At 39.2% G+C, this 19,126-nt stretch overlaps 2 protein-coding genes across 2 annotated transcripts; both read right to left on the minus strand.

The window, feature by feature from the left end:
• Window positions 1-788: 788 nt before the first annotated feature.
• chga (chromogranin A) lies at window positions 789-8,745 on the minus strand. Its single transcript, XM_051409548.1, has 8 exons — window positions 8,468-8,745; window positions 8,106-8,155; window positions 7,259-7,352; window positions 5,585-5,653; window positions 5,398-5,484; window positions 4,003-4,296; window positions 2,805-3,229; window positions 789-1,664 (listed from the first exon to the last, which is right to left on the minus strand). Exons 1-8 carry the CDS (start codon window positions 8,511-8,513, stop codon window positions 1,581-1,583), a joined length of 1,149 nt encoding a protein of 382 aa, XP_051265508.1. The 5' UTR covers window positions 8,514-8,745; the 3' UTR covers window positions 789-1,580.
• A 3,020-nt stretch (window positions 8,746-11,765) lies between these two features.
• Window positions 11,766-18,925, minus strand: LOC127368062 (phospholipase B1, membrane-associated-like). Its single transcript, XM_051408497.1, has 16 exons — window positions 18,855-18,925; window positions 18,433-18,497; window positions 17,828-17,918; window positions 17,655-17,713; window positions 17,177-17,244; window positions 16,542-16,585; window positions 16,333-16,453; window positions 16,081-16,132; window positions 15,529-15,609; window positions 15,358-15,423; window positions 15,156-15,247; window positions 14,402-14,483; window positions 14,173-14,274; window positions 13,848-13,943; window positions 13,496-13,567; window positions 11,766-12,478 (listed from the first exon to the last, which is right to left on the minus strand). Exons 1-16 carry the CDS (start codon window positions 18,910-18,912, stop codon window positions 12,344-12,346), a joined length of 1,284 nt encoding a protein of 427 aa, XP_051264457.1. The 5' UTR covers window positions 18,913-18,925; the 3' UTR covers window positions 11,766-12,343.
• Between the last annotated feature and the right edge of the window lie 201 nt (window positions 18,926-19,126).

The raw sequence follows: 19,126 nt of genomic DNA on the forward strand, positions 1-19,126 counted from the left end.
GGAGATTTTCTCAGCCTTGTCTTTTAGTTGTAATAAATCAAACAGCATAATAACAGCACTGTTGTGAAGAAATGTCCAATGGTAAACAAAAAAGACAAACCTTCTTCCTTATCTTTGTCCACTTTAAATTCAAACTCAAATTCTAAATAGTTGGGATTTGTTTTTGCATTATTCAGCTTATCATGTAGGGAAACCATCAGAAATGTTTTCAAGACTCTGTATTTGCATATATTGGTAGTACGTATACAGACATCTCTTAACCGGTTTAAACTGCAGCAGCTATATTTATTTAAGCGAGAGAAGTGAAACTTTTTTCATCTTCACTTTCTTCTCTGCCCACGATCTATTCTTGTCTCCTTTTAATACGCCACACGGTTTCTGATTCAGATCTACTCTGGCTCTTTCCTCTTAATAGTAGCAACTAAAAGAATAATGTAATACTAATGCCAAAAACGAAGGGTTAAAATGTTGTTGTCTTGGAGCTGAATACACCGTATAAACAGCTTGTGTGTCAGAGTGATGATTCATGTTCTCAGCTTCTTCGCCCACAAACACAACCAAGTGCAGACTTCATCTACAGTGTGAATTAACGTCTCTTTACAGTGAGAATCTGGGTTCACGATGGACAGTGTGAGTAAAATACAGTATATGAATCAATTATTCTCCACTGAATGAATCTTCACTCCAGTGGTTCACTTGTCTCAACCAGTTTCACTTATATATGTAATGAAAGTGATGCAAAATCATCAGTTGTACCAGTTAAACAGTTCATTAAGACAACTACACAGTTGTAAATTTGTTAGTATGCTGAGTTTATTGCATTTATTCTCTTATGCAAATATTCATTTTATTTTAGAGGCATTAAAAGGATTTACCAAAACATCTATTTCCAGATAAACTCAATTCAATTAGTTGATTTTTCTTACATAAATTACGTACAGTGCTAAGATTACAATCCAGCCATTAATCTGCTAAAAATGTTCAATTATTGCCTTGGCTTGACTGTATCTATAATAGGTAAGCATCTATGTCATCTTCTTCTGTTTCTTCTAAAGTAAGTAAGCATCCCAGAAAGAACTTTGTACATGTATACATGCCTGTACTGTACTACCTCACCTTGTTGGTGTGTGTATACCTGGAGCTGCCTCAACCTCTCACATAAATCAATGTTCAGTGTTAAACTAATTTGAAAAGCAAGAGAGATACATTTGCAGAAAGAGAGATGATTGTCAGAGAAAATGAAGGAAAACAAGCTGTCATCTTTCACTGACAGAAAGATTTTTCTTTAGGAGCCTTGCTGTGTGTTTCACTATGCACAGAACTTGTGCATTTGTATGTTTTTAGTATGCATGTCTAGCTGCAATGTGCATCTACTGTATGCTAATCTATGTGAGGGACAGAATGTCACAAGGGAGGCTGTAGCAGTGTGGTGCAAGTGGGCATCCTCTGGAAAAATAGCGAAAGATAAAATCTTGTCACATATTCACACGCTCTATCTGTGGAAACCAGGCAGCTGGTAAAGCGGAGGAGTACGAGGAGGCAGAGGAGGTTGCGGTGTCAACTTTTTACCGATCTCTCTCTCAGCCTCGCCGCAGCTCATGAAGTTTCTGGGCAACGTTTTCCAGCTCTGACTCAATGGCTGCCAGGCTCTCAATCTCTGGCTCCTGCAGATATAATGAGAGTACAACAGGACACTTAGAGTGCAAACAATCATATATAGGTGCAAACCTTTTCATGCAGCTCTAAAAATATCAGGACACAATTTGCTTCCATGCGTTGCTTTTTGGGCTGTTAGCATGGAAACATTACAACCAGAATCGCCTCTTTTTGCTTCACTGTTACAACATACATGTGGCCATTAAGGCTATGACAGCCTGGATAGCTTCCTTTGAACATGCTGCCAAGCAGCAGCGCCATTTTGTATCTCCATGGGATTTGAGCTGTAGGAAGGATTCATTATGTCTTACAGTAAAACACAGAAATCTAACTCTGTTTTGGCCTTGAGCTCAGCACTACAACAAGTAACAGTTAGCCTTGTTGAGTTAAGATTAACGCATACAGTCATTATATAAAGGAATAGTTTACATCTTGGGAAATACAATTATTCGCTTTCTTGTGAAGAGTTAGATATGAGAGAGAGATTGATACCTTTCTTTTATCTGTACATTAAATATGAAGCCAGCACCAGCAACCAGTTAGAGTAAATACTGGAAACAGCTGAAATCCCCCAGCACCACCAAAACTCCATTATTAACATGATATATCTGGTTTGTTTAATCTGTACAAACATTTAATTGTAAGAAAAACAATAGACCTTTTTCACAGCAACCATTTTGATATGAAATAATAGGATAATCAACGACAATGATACCAATTAAGGTTCAGTTCCATTTAGTGAAGCAGAGACTTTCTAACATGTACAATAGCAGATTATGTTTGACCTGAATGGAATAGAACCGTAACTAGTATCATTGGTAAGACCATTAATTATAATAATTAATCATTGAAAAAAAGTTTATTTGCACTTTTACGGGTAATGTGACAGACTATTTTTTTTGCAGTAACAAGAAGTGGAAGTTTTTGTTTTATAGAGCCATGCTAGCTGTTTCCCAGGCTTTATGCTAAGCTAAGCTAACCAACTGCTGGCTTTAACTTACATATTAACATAACATATTTACTGTACAGATATAAGAGTGATATGAATCTTCTCATCTAACTCACAGCAATTAACTTATTTGCCCAAATGTCAGACTGCTCTATAATCATCAGCTGCTTGTTGGGAAATAAAAGGATGGACAGCACACCTCTGACTTCCGACTGGCGCTCCCCTCTTCCTCCAGCCCCCTCCTCTCCTCAGGTCCCCTTCTAGCGATCATCTGCAGCTCCTTCTCCTCTGGACTCCTCTGCACGTTTCTTTTCTTCTTCTCCTCCTCTTCCTCCGTGACCTCTTTCGAATGATGCGGCACTTCCTGCTGGCTGTTGAGCTGCTGCACCTCCTCCTCGAGTGCCTTCTTCTTCAGTGGCAACGCCTTACCTCTCTTGGTCCATCGCTTTAGGCTCTCCCTACTGCCTCTCTCCGCCTCCTCTTCATCCTCCTCTTCCCCCTGTTGCTTCTCTTGTTTATGTGAGAAAAGTGCTGACCTCTTGTCTTTCTCCTCTTCATCTTTTTCATCAAACTTCTCTTTTGATTTGTTTCTGGGTTCATCTCTCTTTTCACCAGATCCAGCACCTGGAAAATATGAAAAATAAAGAATGAAGCCCTTTCTTTTTTTTCTGTTTTGAACCGAGACACCTCCACCAGACTACCGACAGAATACTCTCCATCATCAGCAAGATTCCACTTCTTGTAATGAAATATTTTGTGCCAGCTGGCAGCTTTGCCCCCAGTACTGCTAGCTGTGCTTTATGGGAATTAACAGCATGGCTGGAGCCATTAGATGACTTGGCTTAAGATCTCTTTTGTAGAATAGGTATGCATATTTCATTTTATTTTTCCATTTTATCTTTTTATCTTTATTAAACTGTTGAAAGGTCTAGAGACAGAAAAAGCTAAATCTTGACTGCAGTCTGGATCTAAAGAAGGATATTATAGTGGATGGTTCCAGCTGTAACTATGCATACCAGATCATTTAAATTCTAGGACATGGAGACATTTAATTATTTCTTTAGCTGTCAGTATGCCAGCCGTGTTGGCCGTGCGCCCCTATGGGGGGGCTGAAACTCATCATGTAGATGAAAGCACTTCCATCAATCACCCAGTCCTGTGGTGGCAGGAGGTTTTATCTACAAGGCAGTTTGTTTTGTACTTTCCCTATCTTGAGATTCTGCTTTCTGCCTTTGGTCAACTTTATTCCATAATTTAATTTGCTTGGCTGTGCTTTATTTCTTTAATAGAAATATATTGAGCTCTAAATCTGAATATGCATGTTTCTTTGTGTATATATTGTAGCTAAACTGCAAACACAAGACAGGCATACATAAAGAAAGAAAATATCTACTTGCTTTTCTTATCCTCAATCTTGTTCTCTGAATTTGCTCTCTTCTCTTCATAGTCTTCTTCTTCCTCCTCTCTCTTTTCAGCCTTGCCCTCACTCCACTCGTCCACAGAGACGGGTCTTCCTGGCCCCTCGTCATTTTCTCTCTTCACTTGCACTTCTTCAACGATGTCACCGTCCTCCTGTGACTCTTCATCTCCCAGTCTTTCATCCTTTTCTTCTTCCCCATTTCCTATCCTCCTCTTCTGAGACAGGATGGATCTTTCACCGGGGCCTCCTAAGGCTTCCAACATGGATCGATCTGAAAACGTGGAGGGGTAGAAATTTAATTTACTAGAAGCCATTGATTTTCCAGTGATGCTAAAAGAAGGCGCTTAGAACACAGCAGGACAGTTTATTACCGAGGTCATTTTGTGTCGCAACTGTCAGATTTCTGGGCTTTTGCTTAATGGACTGGATCAGTATGTAAGATTTTACTTGAAAATAAATAAATGTGATGCTTAAATGTGTTGCCTTTCTTATTGTCTCACCAGAAACTCTTAAGGACATGTCACAATCCATATTTTCTGCTTTTGGTACTTCAAAATTCAACAGAAATGTGGTGCTAATATTAGAACTGAACTAGTGATACTATGATGAATCAGTTTTTAGTAATTTTTTTTAATCAAAAGGGCCAAATTTTTTATGCTTCCAGCTTCTCGAGTGTAAATGTTTGGTATTTGTCTCTGTTTTGTATCATTGGTGATTAAATATTATTTGGGTTTTCTATTACTCAGACAAAGCAAGCAATCTGAAGACCTCAGCAGTGTAAATTCTGCTGCAGCGACAGTAGTTTGCCTAATCCTTCTTAATCCATTTTCATCTGTTCTTCGTCTAATAGAGCTGGAACAGAATTTATGGAAATCATTTCTGACACATCTTTTGATTAAACACATACGGGTTCAGGCTGGCTGTTGGAGAATATACAGTGGGTTAAAGTTGGTGGATGCACCTTAGTCAACAGAATTTTTTCCCATTATTGTACTCGCTTTTGCATTGTTACTCTACCACTGTGTGCTTCACAGGCAGTCTAGCACTGACTTTAAAAAGCCAGGTGTGCTGTCAGGTGGAAGGATCTCGTGTTTGTCCTCATTCTGTCCACAGAAAGCTTCAGCAGAGTTTAAATTCACCTCAGCATATCTCCTATGTTTGTCAGCCCTGCTTTGCTGACAACATAAAATGGGGAATAATGGAAGTGATACATCATTTTGACAGCTGGTGCATTTTAAAAACGTTGATTAGATATTCCTCAAAATGAAACTGAGTGAAATATTGCTGATAAGAAATAAGTAATGCAGAAACGCGTGGATATGTCTTTGTTCTGAACATTTTCACACAAATCTGAGCGACTAAAGAAACTCGCCTGCAACATCGTCTGCAGTCTGAGGAGTTTGTGTCGTTAGGTCAGGTGTTCCAGCATCGCTCTTCAGCTGAGCTCTCTCTTGACCACCTTAAAATGAAAATGAGTTATTCAAGATCTCTGTCTATGAATGTAAACAAGCATGTTCAGCACCCAAACAGACATCAGCTGTGTTGGATATGTGACTCACCTTGAACAGCAATCTCCTGCAGCTCCTTCAGAAAGTTATGATGTCGGAGGATAGAAACAAGTCTGTCGTCTGAGTAACACACACACACACACAGACACACACACACACACACACACACACACACACACACACACACAGACAAACACACACAAAATGCAGGGGTATAAGTGGTTAAATACCTCAGTCAAGAAAGAAAAGAAGAGACAAAAGGCAATAATGGGCTCCTGCAGGAGGTAAAACACAGGTATATGTCTCTCCCCTTCACTTTTTCACAGGACTCAGCAGTTTGCTTCAGTGGTTCGTCAGAGTTAATTGCCCTGAAATTTACTGCTTTCAAAGCAAGAGCACAATTAATCATTTGGCCCACAGAGACTCCCCCAGTGAATTACAGCAGCAGTGAGCACTGGACTTTCTGCTGACCCACAAACGGCACTGCATACTGTAAGCAGCAAGCACAAAAAAGACAACTACTGTACAGTGCTGTTCTAGTTCTGTGCTCCAGTCTTTGATCTGTCTTTTTTTTCTGTCCCTTCTATGACTCTTCTCTCCATCCCTCTGGTGGTGTACAGTTTCCCTCTCTCACAGCTCGGTAACAAACACTCGGTGAGTAATGCTCTGATTGATTTTTTTACAACAAGGACAGCATCAAGGTAATACACAGGGTATGTAACTGAATAGTCTTCACTGAGAGCTAGTGACCCCGCCGTATAGAACACATCAGGTTTTTACCCAGCAGCCATTGCATCAATCCATTAACCTTATGATGTGGGCATGTTGCTCTTGATAAAAAAAACAAAGAGTGTATTGGTTCTCTTAGAGAGGCAGTGTTCCAGTGAGGGCTAATGTGTTTTAGTCCTGGTTCTGGTTTCTAGCAGCATGATGAGGAAGATGATGGTGATGATAATAATGATGAATATGGTCGCAGAAAATAATTTCACATTTAAAAACCATGTTACATAAAAATAACTGCTGTAATGAATATTTGCTTTGTTGAATCATTTCAATACAAATGACAGCCTGGGATGGGATGTGAAAAAAACTAGTATAGCTGATTGTATCCTCAGACTGAACCTGAACAAAGGAAGTGTGAGCGTATATAATCAAAACCTGAAACACTGTCTTACTGTACTGTATTTCAGCAGTTTATTTAAGATGTAAGTTCATCGAGGGAAATAAATCAAAGAGAATCGTATCGTCTTTTACTCAGTTTTTTGAATGTGAGAACTCATGCGTCTTTATTGCTTTTATTTTTATGAGTCAAATTATTGATTAAAAATGGCCAAACAAATCCTCAGAAAATTGAGGAGAAACAAGATAAAACAGTAAGCAAGGTGCCAAAAAAAACATGTTTTATTTCATGATTTCATGCTGCAAATACTTTTATGCACTCAACGATATTTTCACATTTGAGGCACTGTGTAACTTCTTGGTCACAAACAGCATCTACAACAATAAAGCCAAAAATTGGTATGTTTTTGTTGAGTATTTTGTATTTGTATAAAGACTGATCTAGGGGATAAGGCTATTAAAAATGTGGTTTGTGGCATTGCTCCATGCTATATACTCGTCCATACAAAAATAAATGACCCAAATTTAAAATGATTGAAATTGAGGTATTTGGTCAAAAACACTGTGCGATTAATACCAAACTGTCGTCCTTTGGGTGGGGCTTACCTGTCTTTAGTGTGACCAAACACTCCTGGCTGACAGGCACAGGGTGGGGCCTTGATAGCACATCTCCCAACGCCTCCACAATGCATTTCATCACCTGCGGACACAGATAGGGCACAAAATGACTCAAAGAACTTTGCTATATGATTGATGTGGATAATGTAATTGTTTTAATTGTCAGCTTTGGTGAGTGTGTGGTTTTAAAACTAGGATGCCACTGCAATCAGAATGACAAAAAACAGTCCTCCACTAAGAGCATAAATCTACACAGCTTTATAGATTAAAATTCATCTGCCTCTCTCTGGATGCTGCTCTTGTGCTAACTCAGCCACTAATTCAAAGATATGAAACTCTTAGATGAGAGATCAAAATCATTTCAATTCCCATTGTGCTTTCAATGTCAAGCCAATCCCACACGCCCGCCAGATCTTTGAATGTTACTCAGTCCCATTTCACAACTTTTATCTCTCTTTCAGCATTGTCCACATCTCCCCTTTATAGTTCGTTCTCTCTCTCTCTCTCTCTCTCTCTCTCTCTCTCTCTCTCTCTCTCTCTCTCTCTCTCTCTCTCTCTCTCAAGATGTGAAATGGATCCAGCAGTACCAAATGATGGAGGTCAAGGCTCTCCATTGCTACCAGAATGGTATCTATTGATTTGAGCAAGGTCAAACTGAGATTATCCCCAGTGGAGAAGAGACTCCAGTAAACTTAACTGGTCAGATTAGGCATTTTTAAACACTGCTTGCCTTTTGAGTGTGGCAAGTAGAAGGACTGGACTCACTGTCACTGCAACAACAATAACACTCACATATTAATACAAATAACAGTGGAAATACTAACTAAATCTTTACCTTTACATCCTCATTCTCCAGCTGACTTGGAGTCAGTGGCAATGACAGAACTGCAAGAAAAGCAAGAAAAGAAGAAAAAAAAACCATGAATCATCCCCATCATTATCTGCTATTTCTATAATCCCTAAAGCTCTGGTGTTATTCTCATTGTTACTAAAACACACACAGGCTTTAGGTAAAAAGGGACTGGATGTGCCAAAGGTGCAGGTGAATTCACTCCATCTTTCGCCGCAATTAAAGCTGTGTTAGTCGCTGTCCTTGGTGCTGAAACCCACCCGGCACTCACATCTTTTAAAGCAGGTTTCCTCTCAACATACAGACTGTACCATCTCATCAGTGAACTTCAATGAGGATTCCCTTACCGCAGCTGGACAGTACGGTCACAATGAGCAGTCCTCTCCCGATCATTTTTTTTTTTTTTTTGTGGAGACGAGGCGCATTAAGCTCTCCAGGAATAGAAAAAATAGCGAAGCTTATATCAGAAGGTTTTGATTTGGAGACAGTCGGTAGATTACGGACGCATTCTGAACTAAACTTAGCCGCCTTTCGGTATTTCTGGAGAGCTAAATCTCCTGTAGCGTCGGTAACCCGGCTGCCTCTCCGTCCTCTCTCTCTCCGGTCTCTCCACCAACACCTCACCGCAACGCAACAGCACCCGCTTTTATAGGACGATGTAAAGAAAGGAAGTGACATCATCCTGGGACAAATGATCACTATTGTACCTGATCGTACCTCGGTGGTTGTCAGGGCGTGCACAGGTTTGGAGTACCTCATAGTGATGCAGGAGGAAGGAAGTGATGTCTTCCACTCATATGAATAGATTTCAGTATTTTTTTTTTACTTACTTCCATTTGACTTTAATTATACAGGTGGCCTGGCAACGACTATCAAAAGACTTGCAAAGGTCTATTCTGCTGTCACCTTACTTATAAAACTACATACTATAGTTGTGTCTTTAATCTGAAGCAGGGATGACATTTTGAGAACAGAAGCACAGATTTGATGTATCTGACTCCATTCTGTTGTGTTCCCATAGAGGACAAAGCTGGTATCATCAGACTGTATTTGCTGATCATGTCTCTTGACAACGTGAATGTGTTGCTAGGTGACAGTTTATTGAACATGATTGCTGCCATGGCTGTTGCAGTGCCTACTTTGATCATGTGAGCAGCTGGCCCTTTTTCACATTTCATAACCCAAGACAATGCAGCATTCGTCCTTCTTATCAGTGGCGAAATGGGATCAACATGGAAGCAAAACGGTTTGTGACCTAATATGAGATATACAGTTACAGGTTAATAATATAGCTTATAAATGTGGGTTAATAAATATAATATCTGATATGGTGTGCTACAAGATGTTATTGGTGGATTCCTCCTGGAAAGTCCATTGTTGGGACCATTATAGATGTATAGATTCAAATCTATTTATAGGGTACAAAACATGGTTAAGCAATGCATGGCTTAATGTATCATTCATTCTTGTTGCTCAACATTAATAAATGATCAGATCACTATGACATTATGTGATTAGTTAACACTTAAATAACAGCCTTTAATTGAAATCTTCAACTAAATAATGTTATTTCACTATTATTTAATATGCCACTGAATTAGATGGAATCCACTTACATGGAAAGGAGAATTTCAGTCCACTAGCACCTGTTGTCATGGAAATATGAAGCTGTTTTTAGCCATGCTAGTAGCTCGATGGATGGCAATGTTGGTCTGCTGGTCATCGGTCCAACATTTTGGCCCAGATTGAAATATCTCAACAACTTTGAGATGCATTGCCATGAAAGGTTCATTGATGTATTTTCCTCTAATGGCTTAACATTTTAACTTATTCTGTGAAACATCTCAACAACTACTGGATGAACTGGTACACAATTTAGTACAGACATGGTCACCAGATGAAGAATCTTTTAGTAATTCTCTGACTTTTCTTCTAACACCAACATTAGTAATCTAATTGTGACTTTATTTATATATTACCAGAGATTGATTTTTTTCTTGGGTCAAACAGCAACATGTATTTGCATCTGAAAAGCCCTTTACTGTATAACTGGACTCCATCAAGTTTGGTAGAATAAGAAAAAGTGTCTGTAAAATATCAATACCGAATGATTCTGTATTATTTTATTATTATTTATTACTTTTGAGCATGCAGTAAATTGTAACCTGTTATGAAGTGTTACCTAATGGCTCGCAGTAATTTGTTTGTTTGTTTTACAGTGTCATTACATAAAGGTCTTTCCATGTATTATAGGAACAGACTCATTGTACATACAACCAACCTATGGAGCATCCTAAAATTGTTTGCTCTCTTTTACTTCATAAGCACTGAGCCCCAGATGTACATGAGCCCTATGAGGTTATTTCCTCTTTTGTTACTGATACATTCACTTAAAAAACAGCAGACCAAGAGTTTCCGATGTGTGGGTTGGACTGTTTGCTGTTTCAAATTTCCTACTGCTCCGTCCACTGAGATCCCAAAGATCTCATTATGCTTTCAGAGAGACAATAAAGGCCAATTTACGTCATCCATATTTGTCCTGCATAAACGGGCAACGGCTTTGTTTAAATATGAAGAGGGTTTTTCTTTGAATGCAGTAATAAGGTCATTATGAAATCCAGCAGCTACAAGGGCCGATTGAAATTCAGACCGCTGCAACATCCAAGAGAAATGGTAGAAAATGGGGACAGGGGAAATACATATTTTAGATCCTAGAAGTGCATGGTTAACTAAAGTACAAACTCGTGGTGATAAATTAAAAAATCCTCTTTTTAGACTCAAGTTTTAGTGTCTTTTCCATAAAAATGTTTTACTCTGTAAACGCATCAAAATGAATCTCTCCTATTGCATTATGTGCAGTGAGACATGTTTACCTTGAAGGTTTTACAAAACCATCCCATACAACTCAACCCCATCATGCAGAGTACATTCTGTATAGTTTAGTAAGTAACCTGAGCTGCACTTAATATAGCTTCCACCTGCCCTTGTAATCATACTAATCAAACAGAGTCAATACATATTGTAATGTACGCTCTAAACCAAACAGCAGAAGAATAGGAAACTCACCTGTAGTGGATGATCATATACCACAGCTACTTATGTTGAATGGGCATCATTTGTGTGCAGGCAAACAATGATTCTTCTGCTCAGCATCCAGCAGCATGTACAATATTCAGTGTTTTTGTTCGCTTTGGTGGTTTCCTTTCCCTCTTCTAGTGCTCAGTGCATAATAACGTAGGTACTGAAGGGCCAAGAAGTGAAAGTGGGCCAGCAGCAGCCTGGAGATCTGAGGAGCAGACATGTGACTAAAGTGTCTTTGGTTTGAAAAGTCACAGTGGGTAATATGGAAGACAAACTCTGTTCCATCTTTAAATTATTCCAGTGAGCTGATCAGGGCTCTCTACGGCAGTCGGGTCGCTCTGCGTGACTATGCATGCACACTGCATGTTGCTGGAAATGAGAATCGAAGCTCAGTTGGCCTCTCAGGTAAATTCATTTTAATCTGGTGATTGATGCATGTCTGGACCTTTTATTATTGTCAGTGCAACACAATAGAACCTAATGCACTTTGTTAATATCAGAGAAATGTAAGTAGTTAAATAAAACATGATCACAGATTTGACAGACATTCACTTGGTTTTGGGTAAAGTCGAGTTAGTTTAATGTCTCATGTATGAATGTATAAATGTCACATTAACAATTCAGAAATTGTTACTTCATGCCTCGCTAGTTACAAAATCGGCAGTTAAGTTAAAGCAGCACTTGGCAAGACTTTTCCTTAAAAATACACCTACAGTATATTATTTTAATTACAAATGTGGAGAAACGTAGATGATTGTCCCATCCCCACAGTCGGTGTGTGGTCAGAACTGGTCAGTCATCTTGGTCCAAGGATGAGAAATTCAAATTTTAAAGCAAAATATAAAACTTTCTGCTAAGAGCAGCAGTTGTTTCATGCAGAGAAAGCTGCTCACCACCTGCACCTGCAACTGCCTAGAATTGAAATATTTGGTTGCAGGAGTCACTGTCACATTATCAGTGGGGTTTTCAGATCCAATCAGATGACCACAGTCATTTCCTCTATGCGGCTATTTGGGGTCACAGACATGCAAAGTTGGAAAGAATGGCTCACAAACTCTCCTCTGCAGATGATCCGCTGTATTACCTAAACAGTAACCGATGTAGCAGTGACATGCTTGTATAGTAGTCCAACAGAGGGAAAGCTACAATCCAAGACATCCCAAACCCACGAGGAGCGAGATGAGCAGGTAGACGGCTGCCTGTGATTGAGCATTAGACTGCAGTTGAGGCTGGCCTGACTTGGCTGAAAGCGGCCGGGTAAAGATATATGGGTGTTCCTACAGATGAGACACAGAGAATATGGAATGTTATGATCACTTACACATATAAAGGAGCATACTACACTGGTGGTTTTGCATGTTGCATCAGCTCTATAATTACACATCAGCGGGGACCATTTTCTAAAGCATGACATAGTTTTTACATTGATTTGCAATCATTGGTTTCCATTAATTTCACAGCTTTATATAAATCTACTTGCATACTTGCCAATTACAGTGAATATTTAATTTAGTTCTATTTATTTAATTATATTTCATTCATTATTCATATTATTGTTGCATGGTAAATCAGCAGAAAGGTAGTGGTTGTATTTAAAATGTTCTGACAACCAAAGAATTGCTGGACAAACAAACACAGAACCCAGACGGCAGAAAATAAACAAACATCCATGTGCATACTAATACAGTGAAATAGGTACATTTTAGGATTAATATATCTGGTGTGGAACAACTGACTCTAAAGTCTCAGAGGTCTGAGGTCCCTTGGATGCATTAGTAGAAGGAAAACGTTGATACGCACTTCACTCAGGTTCAAGGCTGTCAGATAAAGGCCGCATGACAAAACGGTAAAGCCTGCACACTTACTCACTGACACAAATAAATATTTTATTAATAACATTTTGATCCTAGATGGATCTTCCCTTGAATGCATTAACAATAACTCTGCTGGCAACTGTATAAGCAAAACATTCATAAAACAATATTGGCAATAAAATCTAAACTCAGACTGATTATCTATTTGAATAAAGTTTCAAACCTCAGCAAGATTATTTTCATTCTGTGCTAAAATTAGTAGAATCACTTTATCCCCTCAAAGGCATGAAATTACCATAAAAAACAAACAACATCTTTGGAAAAATGCAGCTAGTTCTAGTCTATTTTTCCTCAGACAACACATTATTAAGAAAGAAGGTAAGTTGGTTGTTTAGCTGTTTAATTAAATAATGCCTGAAACCTTTCAAGTTAAAGACAAAGGCAACGTGGTGCTCTGGTGTAGTAACAACACGGTCCTACCGTAGGTGGACAGATGAGGCCGATGGGGTCAGAGAAACTGTTCACCATCAACTTTCCTCCCTCAGGCTGAAACTGTGAGCAGAAGACAGAGAGGCGAAAAGGATTTGTTGGCATAAACAAACATCCTGTAAGTTGTAGTAATAGTGAAAACAACGTTTCAAGGAAGCTGTGTCCTTCATTTTCCCACGCTTGAAACCTTCAGCTTTTTCTACTAGATTATTCATTATCATTTCATCCTTTTGTGAGCACAGCTGTTACTTCACATAACAAATCCTTCCGAGTGTCAGTGGGTTGATTGTTGACCTTTAACCTCCAGTGCCATTAAATACAAGCAGTGCGACTCATTGTTCACCATGTTGTTCCACAGCCCCTTGGCCAGCTCCTCGTGCCCCTTTATGGTGAAGTGGAAGCAGTCGTGAGTGAAGAAGGTCATATCGATCTTCCCATTCTGCTCAGAGAGACAAAACATGCACAAGTGTAGATTACCTGATGCGAGAGTGTCGCTGGTGAAAACGTGACTTCTTTCTCATTTTCAGCCTGGCGTTAACAAAGCCAAAAGCTACAGCTGCCACACTTGGGATCTTCATGAGTCAATTGTTACTGTGTAATGTTTCACACTGATTCATCTCCTGCCACGTTCGCATTGTTGTGGCCTTTGTGGAGTGAAGATAGCTTACCGGGAGGCGGGGAGGGTCAGCGTGTTTCAGAAAGGGCTGAAGAACAACAGCAAAGTTGTCCCTGAAGAAACGGTCGCTGTGCAGCAGCTCCTCAAGTCTTTTCTGTGGACAGAAGTGACATGAAAATCTATTTAGTTTTAATTTGGTTTTGGGTCCGTGGACAGATATAGTGTTCGATTAGAAGATGCAAAACATATACATTCAATAGACTGACAGGTAAAAACTGTACCTGAAACTCCAGATTGACTTCTACCAGCTCCCGCAGTTCAGGAGACTTAGCTTCTGGTTCTATCAGGCACGAGCAGAAAGACCTAAATTAGAGTAAAAAATTAAAAGAAGCAGGGGATAATATTATGGGGAATAATAGGAAAAAACAGAAATATCTGGCGCAGAAGAACAGACTAGGAACTTTAATTCTGTGTTGATTCAGGCAGCACCTGAGGACAAAAACGGTAGAAGTTGCACCGCCTCATTTCATTGATTTCAAGGGGATTCCAACCAAATCAGACCCGGATAACTTTATATAGAACTATCCAAACTTCTCACTGATGGTCTTGTGTGTGTATGTATGTCATACATACATACCGTACACTGAGACTATTAAATAACCAGTTAGGTTAACTTGTTGTAGTAGGTTTAAAGCTCACCTTCAGATATGTATTAAGACGTATTAAAATACTCTGCATGGATTAATAATTTGTGTCCAAGTTAAAAAATGCTACAATGAAATCTACTCCTTCTCATTAAAAAAAAAAAAATCTATGAATATGCAAATATATATGTATTTTTTTCCCTCAAAAACCTGCTTGTACATCTTAAACTGAGATCTAAAGTGACCCCAGAGAAATGTTTCCCCCCTTTGATGTGAAAACAGCCTTCTAGTATCAAACTGAGCACATACATCATATTTCGCAGTGAAGTGATAAAAAACAAAACACTATTATTAATATAGGAGGACTTCAGGTTATGAAAGAGTGGCTCACCTTTGGAGCAGGCACCCTGGGGTGGGCTTCTGCACCTCCCTCAGAGTCTGCATGGGCAAGATCTGAACAATGTTAACGATCATACGAGGAACCTGAAGCACAGCACAAAGAAGACACCCACGCTGTAGTGAATTCCTGCAGCATATACAAACCTCACCAAGAGCAATCTAAGTGTGTATTGCCTCCTCTTCTCTCACTTTACCTCATTCATAAGCATTTCCAAGGAGACGGTCATATAGTGAATGAAGTTATCCACTGAAAATAGAGCCTGGAGAAAACATGGAGACTCTGCAGAGATTAATGACATATTTGTCATTCTATAAAAATAACCTGTTTCCTTCAACTAAATCCATTTTAAAAACGAAAGACAGACCTTATCTTTGCAGTAATCACAGATGTCATTCATGCCCATGAGAATGGTCAAAAGCTTCCAGTCCTGCTCAAAGTTCAGACCCTGAAGAAAGAGACAACAGAGGGGCCAGAGGGGGTGGCAGAAATATATGCCATTTTAAAGGCAAACAATGATATATATAAATATTTGCCTGGAAAAGCTCCCAAATGAAGATATTTGAACTCAAAAACATTACATTATTGTGGCACATTAATTCAATTTTCATTGAACTTAAGCCAATCACTTAGTCTAACAAATAATTAAATTATTGTTACATTTGACAGCATTTGACACCAAACTTGGGTGGCAGCTGGGGGTGGCAAGACATTATTTATGGCTGGCAGCTGCCACTCCATGCCACCTCTCTAGAGCCGCCCCTGGTCATGGTGTAAATTTGGTCCATAAAAACATTTTCAGGGACAGCATCTTGCTGTAGGATATCTCAGATTCCAGCTATCAGGCTTTAATAACCAGCTCTATAACTCCATCAACACTCTGTTGTTACATTTCTGAGAAAACAGGACATTACTGTACCTCATAACCTCTCAGTGTGTCAATCAAATGTCTGGTCTGGCCGGGGAGGTTGCTGGGAAAAGAGCATAACAGTCTTTAAAAGCATCATTTATAAATAAAGCAGAAGGTCACAGAGCACACATTATTGTACGAAAATGCAATTTCTCAGTGGAAGTAGCCTGAAGCCCAAACAGAAATTGGGCTACAAGGTTATGATATTACTGGTTTCATAGTGATCCAAACACTGTTGGTGTGATACTGATGAGTCCTTACAAGGTATTGTGTCCAGTCACAGCCAGGTTGAAGCCTGTTTCACTGATATGAGCCTGCATCCCATGGACCGTCTTGCCGGGAGCAGCACCAACCAGATTGGGATTGAACAGCTTGATGATATCTGAAAAGAACGATCGGAAAAGAAATAATGGAATATATGTAAAACAATACTGTAAGCTAAGATATAGTGGGTGATCAAAACATCTTACTTGCCAAAGTAATGGCATCTTGAAATGACCCATAGCCTCCAATGCTGTAAGATGAAGGTAAGTCAGAGAGAATAGTGTTAGTACCAAAACCAGTGGAGACATTAACTCAAGTACTGTACTCATGCAGTATACTGATGTTTTACTTAATTTCCCTCTCGTGCCACTTTATATTTCTGCTCCACTACAGGAAAATATTGTACAACGAATATCTGACTGCTTCAGTTTCTAATTACTTTATAAACTAAGATTGTAAACCATTAATCAATTAATGGAGAAAATAATTAGCAGATCTATAATGAAAATAACACTCATTTTGTATAATAGGCACAGGGGAAATTTTTCTACATCAAGTATTAACATTTCAGGTACTTATTTCTGACTATACCATACTTTGACTTAAGTTACATTTTCAGTGCAGGAATTTCACTTCTAATGGAGTATTTTACAGTGTTATTAGTACCTTAATTAAGAATCTGAATACCTCATCTACTATTCCTATTATATGCAAACTAAGAAATTCCACCTCTCTCTCTAAATACACATGGTGTGTGTTATTTTGAGTTTTGACTCTACTGCAGGGTTATTATCTGTGCAAGAGACCCATCACATGATACATCACACATGATTTCTGTCACCTCCACGACACATGGCGATACTCAATGGGAATCCCGAGGACAGTGGTGGCGTTGGCACCTATGGCCGTCTGAAAGGAAGAGACACAACATCTGATGAAAATGAGGACATCTGAGGAGGTGATTCTGTCATTTGAACTACACACATTGCATTTCTTGTATTGTCCACTGCATTCTTAAGAGTACTGTGTCCTTGTAAACATGTAGTAAATGTAAGTTTCACAATGGATATTGGAAATTCAAGAAATATGTTTATCTTCTTGTTCCTACATTTGGATGTTTAAGACATGTCTGAGGAGATCTTTAACAATTCACATTTCTGCTTAAAAAAAGCAAAAGTTGAAAAACAGTAATGATAAGTAATAAGGCTACACTACTGTTACTGTAACATTTAGTCAACATGATTTACATTGTATAATGGTCCAACAGCAGTATTTTTTATACCATAGGAGCTGAAGAAAAAACAACAAATAACACCTACTGTTAGTGAATCCCCCAAGGCGGCGATGACTTTGATATCTGCCGCCTTCACAAATTCAACTGGACCAAAGTGTGAAAGGAAAGATGGAGACGAAAGAGAGGAAATTAATGTAAAGTTTTAACTCTTGGATGACAGATTGATTTAAGGTGGGTGGGTGATCTTGACAGACTGACCTGAGGAGGGGATGGAGGGAGAGGGACTCATGTCCGGGCACTGGAACGGGGGATGTTTGAAGGTCACTGGTCGAGTTTTCTCTGGAAACTCCTGAGACGGAAAAAAGAGAGGCCTCACTGCGAGGTCTAAACTTTAAAATATTTATTTTCAGACGCTGGTTGAATATGCGACCCACGTAGGGGAAAGTCCTGGAGACAGCCTTGAGATGAAACCTGTCCTCTTCCTCACCTCTCCTATGACTTGCTGTCTTTGTGCAACTACATTATGTTTCTTTAGTCTGATAGACCTATGCTTGTTGTGCACATACTTAGGATGCCTGCTGGTCCATGTGGTATGGTCAGTTGTTCCCCCCACTGATAACCTGCCTCTTATGTTAAAAGTAGGTTACCCATTGTTAAATACTCATATTGTTTTCGTTGCTTTAATTTAGTTGTGGTGTCTTTTTAACAAATCTGTCAACCAGAGCTTTTGGTCAGTTACTTAATCTGTTTAAATGATGAACAAACATTTAACTCAGCTAACAAAATTATGATCTGGTATGAGAATTTAATTTTCTCAATAACATTTTTATGTTGATAGTGATAAGACCAGGTTTAAATAGTACCTTGTGTAGGGCCTCCTTGCTGTAGTGTCGTATCCCCTCCTCATACTCCCACCACCAGTCGTTGCCTTAAAGAGAAGGATGATTTCCAAAGTGTCCACTCAAAACTTTTCGAATGGCCCAATAAGCCACTTATTTCCACGCGTTTATCGTTTAAACAAGTAGTTTTACTTTGACAATATCTTTTAAAGCACAAAAAAAATCTCTCAAGTAACTTTTAGAAAAGTACATCAGTCTTTACTTTACTCCTAGATGTACCTGTACTCCTGTATATAGTTTTGTTATAAATCCTATGAACATTATAGGCACCACAAACAATCTGTCTGAAAATTAAAAAAAGGCCCTGTTTCAGAGGCTGTTGTAACAATAAATATAGGCACACAGCCTCACGTGTGCTCTGCTCTCCTGCTTGTTCTAGCACTTACCTTTGACAGAGCAGGACGTGAGCATACATGTTGCCACGGCGATCCAAAGCCACTCCATAGTAGTGCGTATGGGCCAGTCAATGGGTCACCCCTACAGAGTGCACAATGTGATGCTGAGTTTTACAGCGCTGTCACTTTGTCTCACCCACCCTCTAAAGCTGAGTGACAACCTGCAGGCCCAGTAAGAGCCGGTCTGACTGTTCAATGTCAGCAATACAATACCTTGCAACAATAACCACATTTCACGTTTTCTGCATTACAAGCTCTGTGAC

This window comes from Dicentrarchus labrax, unplaced genomic scaffold (genome assembly GCF_905237075.1).
Source record: "Dicentrarchus labrax unplaced genomic scaffold, dlabrax2021, whole genome shotgun sequence".
In the NCBI taxonomy this organism is placed as follows: domain Eukaryota; kingdom Metazoa; phylum Chordata; class Actinopteri; family Moronidae; genus Dicentrarchus; species Dicentrarchus labrax.